Source organism: Artemia franciscana, chromosome 21 (genome assembly GCF_032884065.1).
Source record: "Artemia franciscana chromosome 21, ASM3288406v1, whole genome shotgun sequence".
Classification (NCBI taxonomy): domain Eukaryota; kingdom Metazoa; phylum Arthropoda; class Branchiopoda; order Anostraca; family Artemiidae; genus Artemia; species Artemia franciscana.
This window is the reverse complement of record NC_088883.1, coordinates 6,730,733-6,748,315: the sequence shown is the minus strand read 5'-3', so window position 1 is coordinate 6,748,315 and position 17,583 is coordinate 6,730,733. Positions and strand designations below refer to the sequence as shown.

The following is a 17,583-nucleotide window of genomic DNA, read 5'->3' as shown; positions in this document are numbered from 1 at the left end:
AATAGGAGGAGTTCGTTCAAAAACCCATTGGTTATGTTCCACTGACGCCAACAAGCATGTCTGTTGATGCTTAATCAAGTACAAAAACTGATAAGTGACTAATTATTATATCAATTAAATTTTGCGAAAGAATTATTTTTTCTTATTATTGGAAGAAAAAGACACAAACATAAAAATCTATTAATAAAAAACCAAAATTTTCCAAAGTTTATTATAAATTATAAACATCGTCTTGCTTCTATAATGTATTTTTACTCTTGCTGAAGGTGAACTATATCTTGTCTGACCCGCCCTTCTCCAGATGCGTCTGACTAATTAACTAAGACTTATTAATCCACTCTGTATATACACATTCCGTACTATTTTTACGCACAAAATTAATATTTGCATAGAGTCCCAGCGCTGCCATTTCATTGTAAAGTTCAATGTCCAGAATGTTTTGTTTGGCGGAGAACACAAACTTCAAAGCCAAGCGGAAAAAACAATAATTTAGGAATGACATTGAAAATTTGAGTTTAGGCACAAAAAAAAAATGAATAAAAAGGAACGTCAATTTTGATTGTGTAGGAAGATATACTCCGCAAGTACAGGCATTAATAAATCTTTTTATCTAGCATATACATATGGGAAGTTGGTGGGGGGGGGGGAAGTTATTAGCATAAAAGTCATAGTTTATAAAAACAGCGGAAGAGAAAAAGAAATATTTAGGTCCACGTATACAATGTATTAGCCGTAATTTAATCAATTAAAATACAGCTTTTCAATGGTTTATATAAACTGAGCACCCCATAATTAACTTACTGGCATTATCCATCTATTTGACCAAATCTGTAGTTTTGAAACAGAAAGTAGACTTTTTTAGTGGTACATCTTTTCTGGATTAAAAAAGGCCTTCAATGTCCATTCAGGTGAGCCCCTCATGATTATCCATGATCTCTGATTTGGTTAATTACCTCTTGGGCAAATTAAAGAAAAAAAATGAGAAACAGTAATAAAAGTACCCCTACTAGAACTCGATTTCCCTCGTTTCTCAAGATGGGGAACTGGGAGCCTCCAATTAAACGCTTTATAGTATGAACAATCGATTGGCTGTCATGGAATTTTCATTTCCAATGATTTTTCCTTCTTCAAGCCGGCTTTTTTCCTTCTTTCGAATATGCTACGGGGCAGGGAGGGGGCGACTAGGCCCTCCAGACTCCGGTCCCCCGCCACCCAGGTTTTTCCCCCGCCTGCAGCTGAAATTTAGTTTTGTAAGAAATTATTGTCAAAGAAAAGATAAGCATACATGATTCAATCAAACAGTTCATTGTAACGAAACAAACAGTTCGTGGTAACGAACTGTAGTAAGGAGCGACCCGGCTCAATAGTAAACGAAACTCTAAAAAACGGAATTTTGATACCAATAGATATGTCAAAAGAACCGGATTTTTATGCTGATTTTAAATATATAAGTTTCATCAGATATAGTCTTACTCATCAAAAGTTACGAGCCTGAGAAAATTTGTCTTGTTTTGGAAAATAGGGGAAAACACCCCCTAAAAGTCATACAATCTTAACGAAAATCACACCATCGCATTCAGCGTATCAGAGAACCCTACAAGCTCCTATCTACAAAAATGTGGAACTTCGTATTTTTTGCCAGAAGACCGATCACGGGTGCGTGTTTATTTGTTTGTTTGTTTTTTCCCAGGGGTAATCGTATCGACCAAGTGGTCCTACAATGTAACAAGGGGGCTCATTCTAACGGAAACTAAAAGTTCTAGTACCCTTTTTAAGTGGCCGTAAAATTGGAGGGCACCTAGGCCCCCCTCCCACGCTCATTTTCTTCCCAAAGTCAACGGATCAAAATTTTGAGATTGCCATTTGTCCAATATAGTCGAAAAACATAAAAACTTTGTCTTTGGGGCTGACGTACTCCCCCATAGTCCCCAGGGGAGGGGCTGCAAGTTACAAACTTTGACCAGCGTTTACATACAGTAATGATTATTTGGAAGTGTACAGACCTTTTCAGGATGATTTTTTGGTTGGGGGGAGGGTGAGGGGAGGGGGCTATGTGGGAGGATCTTCCCTTGGAGGAATTTGTCACGGGAGAAGAGAAATTCCATGAAGGGGGCGCAAGATTTTCTAGCAATATTAAAAAAAAAAATGATAAAGTAAATATGAAATTTTTTTTCAACTGAAAGTAAGGACCAGCATTAAAACTTAAAACGAAAAGAGATTATTACGCATATGCGGGGTCCACCTCTTTTTAATAGCTCGCTCTTTACGCTAAATTATTTTTAGTAATTTCAACTATTTATTCTTCAGCCTTTGGGATTCAGGGGTCAATCTTAAAGAATTAGGACAAAATTAAAGCTTTAGTGTAAAGAGTGAGGTATTAATGAGGGGGAAAACCCTCTAATATACATAATAAAAATATACGAATATAGAAGTTCGTTACGTAAGTTAATTTGTAAGCTATGTAAATTTTTGTTACTAATAAAAAGGTTCGTTAAAAATTAAAAATTCTAGGTGCCTTTTTAAGTAACCGAAAAATTGGAGGACAACTAGGCCTCCTCTCCCACCCCTTTTCTCAAAATCGTCTGATCAAAACTAAGAGAAAGCCATTTAGCAAAAAAAAATAATAATAATAATACGCAAATTTCGTTTTAATTATTCATTTGCGGAGAGCCAAAATAAAAACATGCATTAATTCAAAAACGTTCAGAAATTAAATAAAAAAAAAACAAGTTTTTTTTTTTTTTAACTGAAAGTAAGGAGCGACATTAAAACTTAAAACGAACAGAAATTACTCCGTGTATGAAAGGGGCTGTTCCTCCCTCAAGGTCCCGCTCTTTACGCTAAAGTTATTTACTGTTTAATAAAGTAGAATTGAGAGAAAGAGTAAAACTTTAGCGTAAAGAGCGAGAAGTTGAGAGAGGAAGAGCCCCTTTCAAACACGGAGTAATTTCTGTTCGTTTTAAGTTTTAATGTCGCTGCTTACTTTCAATTAAAAAACTTGTTTTTTTTAAATTTAATAATAAATAGGAATAATAATAATAATAGGAATAGGAATAATAAAAATAGGAATAATAATAAATAGGAATAAAAGGAATAATACATAGCAATAATAATAATAAATATGTTTGCTTGGGAGTGAAGCCCACAGTATAAGGCTGTGAAGCTGTGAAGTTTTAATGTCGCTCCTTACTTTCAGTTAAAAAAACCTGATTTTTTTATATTTAATCATCCAAAGAAACGGACCTGTATGCAACTACGCACGCTCCTCCCCCATCCAAATTGTTTCAAAGCCTCCCTCTTTGCACCCTCCCAAGAAATTCCAATTTCCCTAAAAATCTGTTCTTTCGATACCCTCCAAACCCACTCACGAACGACTTACTTCTCGTTAGGCCCCATACGGTTGGCCGACAAGGACAATCTTTGTCAATGTGTGATCCTCTATCTGAAGAACGTGTCCATTTTAGCACTACTTTAGAACTATTACAGTCAATTCTTTGACTATAGCACCGAAAATCGCTGTGTAACATGCATATCTGGGTAAATATAGAACTTTATGAACTGACCGTGGTGGCAAGCCTGGTCCAAGCTATCATAATCTTTCTGCCATTATAGCTCTAGAGAACGAGATTGAACCACAATGTCTATTGTTACTTACTAAGGGCCCTAGGTATTTTCGTTCTACTGAAGTCACTTCGAGCGTTCTGCAACACTGGGTCAACATAATGGGGGATTGTGATTTACCAATCGAGTTTTTTTTTGGCAATGACAGTTTCGATGATGTAATTTTTGTTTATACTTCACACCATTTTTGAGGGTCTCTATTGGGCTCATATAAATTTGAAAAAATCTGTTCTTGTAATTTCTATGTATTCTTCGGTTGAATCTGAATGATGATTACCATTACCACAACTGAGCTATATAGGAAATATGTTCAACTAGAGTTTCTTTAAAAACCTGTTTTTTAAGTTTAAGCTACTATAAGCCGGGGCTCACTCTTTATCAAGCACCAGATTTTGCTGAAACCATAAGTCTTTGACAAATCCTTCTCTGGCAGCATTTCAGAATACAAAAATATGGCTAGTTAGCTAGTTAGCTATGGCTAGTTATTTCAGAATAGAAACTGGACATATACGTATATCAGGTACCTGGAAGTGTTTTATTGGCACATTTCCTTTAAAAATATTTGAAATCAAAATTTTATTCTTCAAAGCAAATGCAACAAAAATGAGCCCTTCTCAAACTTTCCACACAAGAGTTAAACTTCTACTATTTTTTAACGCGAAGAATGTTTTTTCTATGGAGTCTGTAACATAGGGAGTAATTTATATCCGTTTAATGTTTTAGTGCCATTCATTATCATCGTTAAATTCAGACATAACGAAATGAATTTTCTTTTTTCACTTAATGGTCACAGAGTTTGCTGCAACCGAGTGAAAAACGAAGTACAGCCTATAATAAAGAACAACCTAAAAACGGGCTTTAAAAAGAACTGTCAGATGAGGAAGAACCACCATTTTAAGATAATTCACGATTTGGAACTATGATTCCCATGGTGAAAGTTTATTGTAAAATGAAATTTTTGTGAATTTCAAAAAATAGATTGAAACCCAAGAGCGTACCGGGTTTATTTCCGGGGCAAACAGTCTTTTAAAAAAACACATGAAAAATTTATTTTTTATGCTTTTTGTCACGTTTTACGAGTCGGAAAAATAGTTCAGCTGGGGGTATCGAACCCTATAGCACCCCTTCCTAAATACAACCTTACTGAAACCTCTCGAAAATGTGTAGGATGGTGTCACCATAGATGAAAGCATATAGGAGAATTAAATAAAAACTAAAGTTTTTCAAGTGAAAGTAAGGAGCAAAATTAAAACTCAAAACGAATAGAAACTGTTACGAATATGAAGAAAGATGCCCCCTCCTCAGTACCTCACTCTTTACGCTAAAGTTTGACTTCCTGTTTCAATTATTTAAGAATGACTCCTGAAACACAAGGGCCGTTTAAATAGAAGAAGCTTTTTTGAAAGTTATAATAAAATTTTACCGTGAAGAGGGAGCTATTGAGGAGGAGGCAACCCCCCCATAAACGTAATAATTTCTGTCCATTTTAAGTATAAATGTTTCTCTTTACTTTCAGTTGGAAAGTTTGTTTTTCATTTATTTAATTTCTGATCGTTTTTTAAATAATGCCGAGAAATGGAGCTTCCCCTCCATGGAAAATTCCCTTCCCTCACAAAAATTTCTCAGACAAAAGATCCTTCTAGATACCCACCCGCCAGACAAATCCCCCCTCGAATAATATCTGAATACTTCCCAATTAGTCAATGCTGTATGTAAATAATGGGCAAAGTTAATTGCTTGCAGCCCTTCTCCAGACATAGTTAGTGGATCTTTTTCATTTAATGTTTCAATTAATTTAATTTTTATTTATTTGTTTTATTTAATTTCTGATTTTTTAAAAATAATACTGGAAAATCCGACAACGCCTTCATGGAAAATTCCCTTCCCCATGAAAAGTTCCTCTATGGAAAAATCCTCCCTCGTAACCTTCTCGCCCTTACCTTCCTCCTCCACCAGAGAAAATCCCATGAAAACGTCTGTAAGCTTCCCAATAACCAATACTATATGCAAATAATTTATAAGATTTTTCGACTATGTAGAAAAAAATGGTTATCTTAAAATTGTGATCGAATGACTTTGGGAAAAAATGATGTTGGGAGGGGATATTCTTGCCCTCCAGTGTTTTTGGTCACTTAAAAAAGACGCTGAAACTTCTAATTTCCGTTCGATTGAGCTCCCTCGAGATATTCTAGCACCAAAGGGGCGACACGATCACCCCTGGGAAGAAAAAAAAAACAGAAAAAAACAGAAAAAAGACAACACTCACTTCTGATCTTTCTTCTGGCAAAAAATCAAAAAAAAATCCACATTTTCGAATATAGAAGCTTGAAACCTCTACGGTAGGGCTCTCTGATACGCTGAATCTAATTGTGTGATTTTCATTAAGATTCTATGTCTTTTAGGGGATGTTCCCCCCTTTTTTCGAAAATAAGGCACAAATTTTCAGGCTCGTAATTTTGAACGGGTAAGACTAGACTTGATGAAACGTATATTGTTGAGCCAGATCGCTCCTTACTTACAGTTCGTTGCCACGAACTGTTTGATGGTTAGCCCACTTAGCTGCTGAAATCGATGGCGAAAAAAGCTATATCTGTCCCACCCTTTAATGTTTTTTTCATCTTCAAAATTACTGAAAGGTAAGAAAAATAAAAATTTACTACTATCCGGAAAAACCAAAATTTTGGTGCAAGGGGTCGTGACATAGACCTCTAATAGTTTACATTGTACATTATGACAACCAAATACTTTAATTTTTAGTCAAAATTTTAGAGTTTATTCAATTTTTGCGGATAAGAGCTCAACAAATAATTTTTCAATTTTTAGTGCATAAACACAAACATCAAGTAGAACAATAGGTTTTTTTTCGTATGACAGTGGAACTTTAACTTTAAATGAATATTTCAATCCTATACCCTGTATCCAAGGGTGGTCCTTGGTAGAACAACAAATGGAAATATAAAAGAAGCTTACATTAAATCATGACCATTAAAACTAATTTTTGTTTTAAGTCCTAGCATCCTTACTTCAGGGAAATTCCTTATTGTTCTACTTGTTCTTTGTGTTTATGATGAAAAGGCAGTGTGGCCTTTGTCGCTATTTGCCTTTAGCTTTTTAATTTATTTAAAAATAAAAGTGTTATTTCTATATTTAATCCAAATTTTTTGTTTGTGGACAAAAGTAAATCTTTTATATTTTGTTCCAACGAATGCCGTGTGTTAAACAGGGTGAAAACGACCAAAAAATTGGCGCTACAGTTTCGGAGTGACACATATTAGATGTAAGTGACCCTGTCCTTTTCTGAAAGTTAAGGACAGTGGACCTCGAATTGAGTAACCCTGTCTAAAAAAAAAGTTCCATAGGTCAACAACCCTTTGATTGTTAATTCGATATTTTACCCCTTTACAATAGGATACAAATCTGCATCTAATGTGATTTGATACAATGCTAAGTAGTTGCGTAGAAAATATGTTGCCAAAGCTATTTTTATGAAATTAAGATTTATCACCCCCTCCCTTGGATTTTGAAAAATGCTTCTTTTTACCAACCCTGAATGATTCATGTTTTATTCCAGCAAATTTAGCTTGTAAAATCTAATGTGTAGAACACACTACGCATTCTTCAAAAACAAACATAACCAGAGCGATGCTTGCAAGTGATTTAGTAAAGACAACAGGGGTTTTGAGCAAAAGTGAAGTTTAAGAATTAATTTTAAACAAACATAGCTTATCCTCTATATGAAGGGGCTAATGGATAATTTGTAAGATAATATTAACTGAATAATAATAATGTGTGTGATAACAATGATAATAATGTATGTTCAATTAAAAAAAAGATGGAGTTCAAAAGGTAGAAAACTGATTATTAAAATACTTTCGTCGCTTTCTTTTTTTAAATATACAAGAAAGTAAATTCTGGAAAACTCACATAGTTAATTATTAATGGCTTGGAATTTTGAAAAAAAATATGAAAAAAAAGATGGAGTACAAAAGGTCGAAAACTGATCACTAAAATGCTTTCCTGGCTTTTTTTTAAATATACAAGAAATTAAATTCTGGAACCCTCACATAGGTTATAATTAATGGCTGGAAATTTTGAAAAAAAAGATGAAGCACAAAAGGTAGAAAACTGATTATTAAAATGCCTTCCTGGCTTTTTTTTTAAATGTACAAGAAATTAAATTCTGGAATCCTCACATAGTTAACAATTAATCGCTTGGAATTTTGAAAAAAAAGATGAAAAAAAATGGAGCACAAAAGGTAGAAAACTGATCATTAAAATGCTTTAACAATGAATTTTAAAACAAACATAGCTTATTGTCTATATGATGGGGCTAATGAATAATTTGCAAGATAATATTAACTGAATAATTGTGAAAAAAAGATGTAAAAATGTGAAAATTGTAAAAAAAGGATTATGGAACTCTCACATAGTTAACAATAAATGGCTTGGAATTTTCAAAAAGGATGAAAAAAAGATGGAGTACGAAAGGTAGAAAACTGATCATCAAAATGCTTTCCTGAGTTTCTTTTTTTAAATATACAAGAAATTAAATTCTTTTTTAAATGTACAAGAAATTAAATTCTGGAACCCTCAAATAGTTAACAATTATTGGCTTGGAATTTTAGGAAGTCAAATCATAGAGAAAAGAGGGATGACTTTCCAATAATTCCGTAGCAAAATGTTTAATTGTAACAAATAAAATGGAATAGTCGTGGGCATCAAGTCATGGCTAATTGTAGACAAAGATAAGACAGATAGTCCAATTGAGTGAGAAGCGAACTTGGCATTAATTCCCCTCCTTAATAAGATTGTATAAAAAGGAGGTTAGTTCATTTGTTAATGGATATGTCTATCTATTATCCGTCGAAGCGTCATTGCTAGGGTATAGAACCGAGGTAGATAGTCATTGAGCTAAGATAGTGGTAGAGCCTATAGTTTTCCAAGTGTTTGGTTAATGGCTTGGGATTTTTGGAGGTCAAATCATAGAGAAAAGAGGGATAATTTTCCAATAATTCCGTAGCAAAATGTGTTACTTCATGTGATTGGGACAACCTAACAAGTAAACTCTTGGTTCTCTGCAGTCAAAATACCTGACTTTCCGCATCCTGATGATCCTACTACGGCTATGTTGATTTCGTAAGATCCTTGTGAGCCATTGCTCTTCCCCATAAGGAGGAGACGACTCCGCTTATTGGCCATCTAGCTATAACTCTGAAAAGAAAACATTAACTCGTTTAGAGCTTTGATTTAACTGACATAACTTAATTTCCAATTCATTACCCAACGGTATAATGACCAAATTACTCCCTTAATTACCCAATGGAGATAATCTGGTATTAATATCAGTACTGGAGAGACGGCTACTGAGGAGTTAATCTTTCTTAATCATCAGATTCATAAGGGCTCTTGGTTCATATTTTCCATGAATTAAAATACAACACCAAGTCAGGATTGCCACCCTCAGTGAGATATTACTTAGTCTAGTGTTTTTTTCTATTGCCTAAACAAAAACGTCACTAAATCAGCAAAAAAATCACTAGATTATTGAAGAAAATCTTTAAACAAACCAAAAAATCACTGAAATCTCGTGATTTTTCACATAGGGTGGCAGCCCTGCACCAAATACATAAGCAGGGAATGGAGAGGGGGGACTTGGCCTGCTTATTTCTTAGCATCAGTTTCATGCTTGACAAAGGGACTTTAAACTCTAAAACGTGCCTTGGGGAAAGCGTAGGTAAGATCAATATAAAGAAAAACTTGTTTGAGATGTAGATAAACTTTACTATTTGAAAAAATGTAATCCTAAAACTACCTCTCTCCCCCTGGGTTAATATTTCATGGACACACAGGAAAATAGTACAAAGCAAAAACATATCTACTTATGCAAAAATAAATCAGTGAAAGAAGATGTAACATGCTTCTCAATAAATATTTCAATAAATTTCAATAATTCGATATTTAAATAATATTTCAAAGTAATTCGGTAGGAAATCTGATATTGTTATGTTTTACCCCTGTTTCAAAATTTCAAATTTAAAAATGACGGAATACATTTAATTAGTTCTAAATGGGACTAAGTATGTAGGCTACACACAGCGACCCCAATGGAGTAGCTTCCTAGGATTGCCCAGAACATCCAAAAACTATTTTTTTCAATACACCTTAGTATTAATCTTCGACCACCACTTGGAAAAATTATAAGCGTGCCCAGGAAGAAAAAGAGCAAAACAAAGGTAAAACATTTAAGTTATTATAAAAAAAAATACTAAAAATACTTTATTTCAGGATAAGTTAGGTATTTTTTTTACAGCCACTTCTGAAAAGAAAACGTATATTTGATTCCACCTGTTTCTTTTCGACGTAATACCTTACATTAGTTATTTTTTTCCAAGACCACACTGCCTTTCTATGGCGAACAAATAAACGTTCCAATCAAGTATATAACTATTCAAAAATATGCCTTTTGCAATTAGAAGACGGGGAAGATTTTGACACCTTCATTAGAAATTCAACTTACTTTAGGCAATATTAAAGAGAAAAATTTACAACTGAAGACTTTGGATGAACCCAGTTTTTGAACTTTCTCAGACAAATCTAACGAATTAAAAATAAAATTATTTATGAAAAATATTATATTAAATTTTTCAAAGCAGTGTTCTTTATGCATTAAAATTTTATTTGAAAGAAGGAACTGTTGTAGATTTCACTCTATTAAAGAATAGCATCAGTAATAAAATAATCAACGAATATATAGAATATTACCCCCTCACCAGATAAAAAACAAATAGTAAGTACAAATTTCCCACATGTCCTTTATGCGAAAAAAAATCTATTACTAAAATATTCCCCACAGCACCCTGGGGGAGGGGGGTTGTCAGGTACATATGAGGAATTCTACAGAATAAATCCAGGCGTTTTCAGAACACCCTTTTGAGTTTGAATTTTTTAACTACCTCCAAAGGTTTCAGTAAAAAAAAACTCAAATGTTTCAATAGACAAAAAAAAAAATATAGCTCAATGGAAATTTTGAACAAAGCACATTTTTTATTTCGAAAGAATACAATCCAGAAAAAAATTCAAAATATTTTCATTTTAACCCTCTTTTCGAAGTTTAAACATTTTTTTTAGAAAGAAGGCATAATTGTCAAATGTAGCTCAATTTCTAATAGTGAAGGAGAGACTATCACGGCTACTTACCTGGATCGTTATCACCCTCCCGTAGATAGTCAAATCCGATACCAAGTGTTATTTCTTGTTTTTTTTTAAAGGGGGAGGGAACTTCAAGTACTTTTGAACGCAATTTCAAAAAAAACATTATCGGAAATAATTCAATGGAAGGAAGGTCAAAGTACTTTCTAGTTGGAAATTGAGTGTTTTATCCTGCCTAATCATGATAATAATAATCATAAGTAATAATGATAATTCATCTCTTATTTTAAAGCTTCAGCATTTCTTTTAGAAAAATCAAATTCCAAGTAAAATCTTCAATTATGCTCTATTTGACGGTAGTGTACGTAAGACATTTATGTACACATCAAAAGCATTATCTCCTCCCTCCCATGTTCTCCCAATAAACCAAATTTAATTGGGAGGGGGTCATCAGGTGCTTACAAAATAATTCCTAATAAATGCAAATAATCCAAAGGATGTCAAAATTTCCAAAAGAAAAATTTCAAATCTGTCAAACTCTCAAAATTTAAATCTTCTATCGGTACTTTTCTAGGATTTAGGATTTTTAGATTTGTGATTTTTAGAATTTAGGACTTTTTCAAGGATTTCTTTTTTGGAAATCCTTAAAAAAGATATAAAATTCCGACTGAATCCTAAAAAAATACCGACAGAAGAAATAATTTCAAAGATTGAGACACGGATTCATAAGTTTTCAAAAGATGTTAATAATGTCGATGATTTAAGACAGGCGGTCGTGAATATTTTGAGATATTTTGATAATTTTCAAGAAAACCTTAAGAAAAAAGATGTAAATGTTTTAAAAGTTTAAAAAAAATATGATTCTCTAATAATAACGAAAGGTGGTAAGAGCAATACGGTAGTAATCCTAGAAAAAGATACCATGATAGTAAAATGGAAACAATTCTGAAGGATATTTCAACATATAAAAAAACTTAAGCCAGACCCATCTGAATCGAATGTTGCAAAATTAAGAAAGGACTTAGAAGACCTTAAAACTATTGGAAGTATCCCACCACAGATGCATTAAAAGTTCTTTCTGAGGAGATCAATCTGCCATAGAATATATGGTTTACCAAAAATACATAAAATAGGTATTCCTCTAAGACCTATAGTATCAACAGCTAATTCGCCAATGGAAAAAAAAAATCAAAAAATGGGTAGCAACGACACTTAAATCTTTATTATATCTCCGAAATTCGCATATAAAAAACTCAGAATTCTTAAAAGATAAACTTACAAATATTGAAATATCAAATTAATCTAGACCGTTTAGTTTTGCTTTAAATCCATGTGTACGTATATAACTTTTGATAAATTAGTATTGATAGTATTAGTATTTTGATAATTAGTATTTTATCCAAAAGCTTGATGAACATAAAAATGAGGTAGAAGTATTATCTGCGGAAATTGAAACAGAAACAATATTAATTTTAGTGAAAATAACTAGCAGGTATACTAATTATTTCACGTTTAGAGATAATTTTTATCATTAAATTAGGAGATTAGCAATGGAAGGGCCCTTAAGTCCACTTTTAGCAAATATTTATGCAGAGTATGTAGAAACTTTAGCTAAAGAAACATATTTTTAAAACCTAAATTTTGGGGCAGATATATGGATGAGGTTTTAGTTATTTGGAATTATGGGAAATCACAAATTGAAGGTTTTCTTGAACATTTAAATAATTTGGGAGGGGAAATAGTTTTTATAATTGAAAAAGAAACAGAGAATAAGTTACCGTTTCTGGATATTTGGACCCATAGAAATAATAATGAACTAGCTTTCTCAATTTACCGTAAACCGACTAACAACAACCGTTATTTGTCTTCCGCATCAAATCACCCGATCCAAGTAAAAAGGGTCGTAGTTATTTCTTTAGTTGATAGGGTATTAAAATTAACATCACCAGAATACATGAGTAGTGAGCTAGGTACTTGTGTATTATTCAGAACACACTCAATAAGTGAAGTTAGGTTCTTTCGTGAAACAAACACGATGCAGGTACATTTTAATGAAATATTTGGTATATGACCCAGCAATAAATGAAACGAACTGCAGTAATAAATGGTATTATACTGTCAGCAAACCACGTATTTACACGCAAATTGACTTTTTTCAAACTTGGCCTATTGTTACACTTCCAAAAATGTTCCTTCTCGTAAGAGTATAAAGTCATGTTGTGCCCATTGACGCTCTGTTTTGTTGTGGGCAACAACCCCTTATCCTCGAAAACCATAATTGCTTCTTTTTCAGTCTTTGGCAAATCCCAAATCTTCATTTCAAAATCCATGTTCAGACACTATCTTCTATCACTATGCCGGTCATGCTGGGGTTCGAATTTATAAATAAGGTATGAAGGAGCTTCAAAAAGATGTGAATTTTTTTTCAAAAAAATTTTTCACAAAATTTTTTCACAAATTGTGAAAAAAATTTCACAATTTTTTCACAAAAATTTTGTGACGTTGAAGAGACTATTGAGCAGTTACTTCTCGAGTGTGATAGATATGCGAGTCAAAGGAAGGAAGTGGAATTCTTTCGTGGATGAAGCGTTCAGCCAAATGTATATCATATTCTGGGTGGTCTCACCACATCAGTAGACAAAGCGCAGATACTTCAACTTGTTACAAAGTACTTAGAAGAAATTCACCAGGATTTTAGACTTTGAAATCAGTTATTGGAGTTCAAGAATTTACAAAGAAGGCTCTTAGGTATCAAACAGAGGAGAGCATAATTCCTTCCACTTCAACTTCAACTTCTATCACTATGCGTAGCAAACTAAATTGAGTGTTGTCTTTGTGGCTATGAAACCAGATATCCTCAGCAAAATTCTTGAGTGTGTCCAGAATTGAATTGAATCAATTGAATAGTGAACAAGTACCAAATAATTCATTAAAATGTACCTGCATCGTAGTTTGTTTCACGAAAGGACCTAACTTCAATTATTGAGTGTGTTCTGAATAATACAGAAACACCGTGAACTAACTTTTATTAAGGATATTCTAGTAGGTAGTGGATATCTCGAAAACATGATTTCTCAAATAATTGAAAAAAGGAGAAAAAAGTTAATGGAACCTGTAATATTAGAAGAAGATGCACCAAAACAACAAACAAATTACATAGATTTCCCTTATATCCCAATGTTGTCACAGAAATTAAAAAGAGAGCTAAAACACATAACATAAAAACAGGATTTAAATCAGGACAAACTATACGCTCTGCTAAATAATGAAAAAAGACATTTTCATGTCTAAAAAACAGTAATAAAACTGAAAAAAACTAAAACAGAACTAAAAAACTAAAAACTAAAAAAAACTAAAAAACATAACATAAAAACAGGATTTAAATCAGGACAAACTATACACTTTGCTAAATAATGAAAAAGACATTTTCATGTCTAAAAAACAGGAATGAAACTGAAAAACTAAAACAGAACCAAAAAACAAAAAAAATAAAACTAAAAAAAATATAAAAACAGAATTTAAATCAACAGAATTTAACCGAATTTAAAAGGTTCGAAGAAACATACAAAGGGGAGTATACAAAATTCCATGCTTTTATGTTAATTTTATGTAGGAAGAACACGACAGAATTTAGAATATAGGCTACGACAACACAAAAATGCCATAAATTGCTCGCTAAAACATAGTCAAAAACCAAAAACGTTTGAATCAGCTGTAGCAGAACACGTATTTAATATTCCTCCTCACAGTATTTTATTTGATCAGACAAAACTTGTAAATACGTCTCTAGGACTTTCGCAAAGTTTAAGAAAAAATTTCGGAATTTTTCGGAGAAAATTTCGGATTTCGGAAGAAAATCTGTGATCCACCCAATCCAAAAAAAACCTTCTTCCCCCTAATCCACAACAAAACGACTCCCGCACAGGGTTGCAGTGCCTGTTGACAAACTTCAGCCGGTACGCTGTGCCCACCAGCGGTTAACGAAGAGTTTTATACCTAGCTTTGTAAAAATGTATAACGAAAGACAGGAGGATTGACGTGTTTTGTTTTCTTTGTTTTGTTTTTTATTTTGCGTCACTTTTTAATGTGACTATACCAAAGAAATTTGGCAGTGCCATGAAAATTTTGGTGAAAATAAAACCTTACCTATCTATCTAGTTTAATTAAGGAGCAGGTAAAATCTTCGACCAGTAGGTGATTTACATAATTGTCCTAGAACAAGTGATAACCTTGAAAAAAAAGAAGTCAGAATGAGGTCAAAGCTGGGAAAAATCAACCGACTGCAGCTGAACTAGCAAACAGAAACATCCATTTAATTTATAATTCATGAATTTGTTTATTAATCTGTGAGATTTAATTAGGGGTGATGGACCTGGGGTTTGGTGACCTTTTTTTCTCCGTTGAGAAAGGCTGCCGGACGTGGGGCCGATATATTCGAAATATTTTTAAACAAAAATTTTGTTTTATTTTTAATTTTTGTTCACTGCTTTGTTGAAATTAAAACCCATTTTTTTCTTGCTTAATTTTTCGAAAATATTATTGAAAAACTTTTTATTGTGGAGGTTAGTCCCTCATCTAAATCTAAGAAGTTCAATACTATTATTTACTCTAAAAGTTTGTAGAAAGATAAAATTTATATTCTACTGAAGCTGACGATAGCATTGGTAAGAAAATCATGAACATCTATCTGAAGCCCTATCTACTGGATAGACACAATCATATGATAAGTACAATTTTCCACATGTCACATTTTAAAGTATAAAAGAATACCTTCTTATCAAAACTTCCACCACCCACCAGAGAGGGGGGGGATTTCTTCAGGTACTTTTGAACGAAATGTAGAAAATAAATCCAATCATCTTACACAAAATAATTCACCAGCAATATCGTCAAAACACTTTCTAGTTTACAGTTCAATGCTCTGTCCTACCAGAACGTAATTCAGAAAGAAATCTGGGAATTTTTCTTTACCTCTGTTTCTTAAAGACATGTTGGCACGCGTTTCCAAACATCAGGTCCTGTAGAATTAATCTTGGTTTGACAGCTAACTTTACATATTTAACAATAAAATAAAATTGGTTTTCTGTCGAAAACTACAATCTACGAAATTAAAAAAAAATGGATTATTTTATTTATAAGCCCAGAAAAGCTAAATTAGAAATTTACATTAAAAAATAAATGAGGAAAAACTAAACAAAGATAAAGCAAAAGAATAAATAATTTATGTGAATAAATAATTATAGCAAGTAATAATTATAAAGAATAAATAAATTATGATTTATAATGGAATAAATCACAATTATTATGAAATTACCAAAAGCTTGTTTACCCAGCTGAAGACTTTTCAGCCGTATTTTCTAATGGTATATTAATTACTAATATGTTACAAGATTTTTATATATATTATATAATATCAAACTATTTAATGTATTAATACATATTATAATTTTTATGATAAAGAAGACTGTAAAGATTTTCACAAAAATTCCATCGTAGCAAAATTCCGTCGTGAATTTGCCTTTAGGGAGGAATGAAAATCCCAGCCAGAATTCACAAAGGAACGTCATTTGGTCCTTTTCGATCAATACAATATAGAGGTCAGAGTTGCCACCCGGTATAAAAAAATCAATAGATTTTAGTGACTTTCTGGTTGATTTAGTGATTTTCTTCAAAATCCAGTGATTTATGTGCAAATTTAGTGATTCTTTAGTTTGAGCAATAAAAAATCTCTAGAAATAGTGACAATTTACTAAGGATGGCAACCCCGAGCATGTATTTCGAAAATGTTAAAGTACCAAGGATATGAAAAATAAAAACTTTTTTGTCCTCTTGATCCATCTTAGATCTGTTCACACCAGAAAACGACGATTTTGTAAGATTTTTCTTTGGTTGTTTGAAAATTATGAAGTTTTTAGCACCGTACTACATTTTTGTCATTATTAACACGTTGAAGGGTGCGAATAAATAAGCAAAATTAATCAATCATATTTGATGAAACTCTTCCTTCGTGAAAATTCAAATGTTAACAATTACCGCGAGTCAGGGAAAATTACAGTTAAACAGATTCCTAGATAATATCATAAATGAGGCAGAAATCACCTGGTCGAACTGCAAGAAAAAGGACCTGTTGATTCCTAAAGGCAAAAAGCACCCTCTAAGGATAGCAACTCCTTTGTCAGACGTCCGATGTTTATTTTTTATTTATTAATTTTTAATTGGGATTTTTACCTTTTTATGGCACTTGGTAAATATCAAGTGCCATATAGCGATCACAAATTCTGCCTGTCTGTCGGTCCCGGTTTTGCTACTTTAGGCAATTCCAGATTAGCTAGGACGATGAAGTTTGGCACTCGTATCAGAGACCAGACCAGATTAAATTAGAAATAGTCGTTCCCCCAATTCGACCATCCGGGAGGAGTGGGGGGACGGTTAATTCGGAAAAATTAGAAAAAATGAAGTTTTTTTTACTTACGAACGGGTCATCAGATCTTAATTAAATTTGATATTTAGAACGATATCGTGTCTCAGAGCTTTTATTTTTAATTCCGACAAGATACGGGGACAATAGGGGGAGTTGGAGAGGGGATATAAAATCTTGGAAAACGCTTAGAGTCGAGCGATCGGGATGAAACTTGGTGGGAAAAATAAGCACAAGTTCTAGATACGTAATTGACATAGTTGGAACAGATTTGCTCTCTTTGGGGGAGTTGGAGGGAGGGTTAATTATGAAAAATTAGATAAATATGAGGTATTTTTTAGCTTACAAAGAAGCTACCGGATCTTAATGAAATTTTATATTTAGAAGTACCTCGT

General features: G+C 32.9%; 1 protein-coding gene across 3 annotated transcripts in view; it reads right to left on the bottom strand.

The window, feature by feature from the left end:
• Positions 1-15,732, bottom strand: part of LOC136040935 (ras-like protein family member 12) — a 41,135-nt gene extending 25,403 nt beyond the window's left edge. The window contains exons 1-2 of one of the 3 annotated variants that reach the window (XM_065725362.1): positions 15,635-15,732; positions 8,712-8,832 (exon numbers count right to left, since the gene is read on the bottom strand). In XM_065725362.1, the coding sequence (XP_065581434.1) occupies positions 8,712-8,820 (109 nt within the window). In that variant the 5' untranslated portion in view covers positions 8,821-8,832; positions 15,635-15,732. Of the gene's footprint in view, positions 1-8,711; positions 8,833-14,916; positions 14,936-15,540 lie in introns of those variants that run through there. The other 2 variants (XM_065725361.1, XM_065725363.1) reach the window with 2 other exon arrangements.
• Between the last annotated feature and the right edge of the window lie 1,851 nt (positions 15,733-17,583).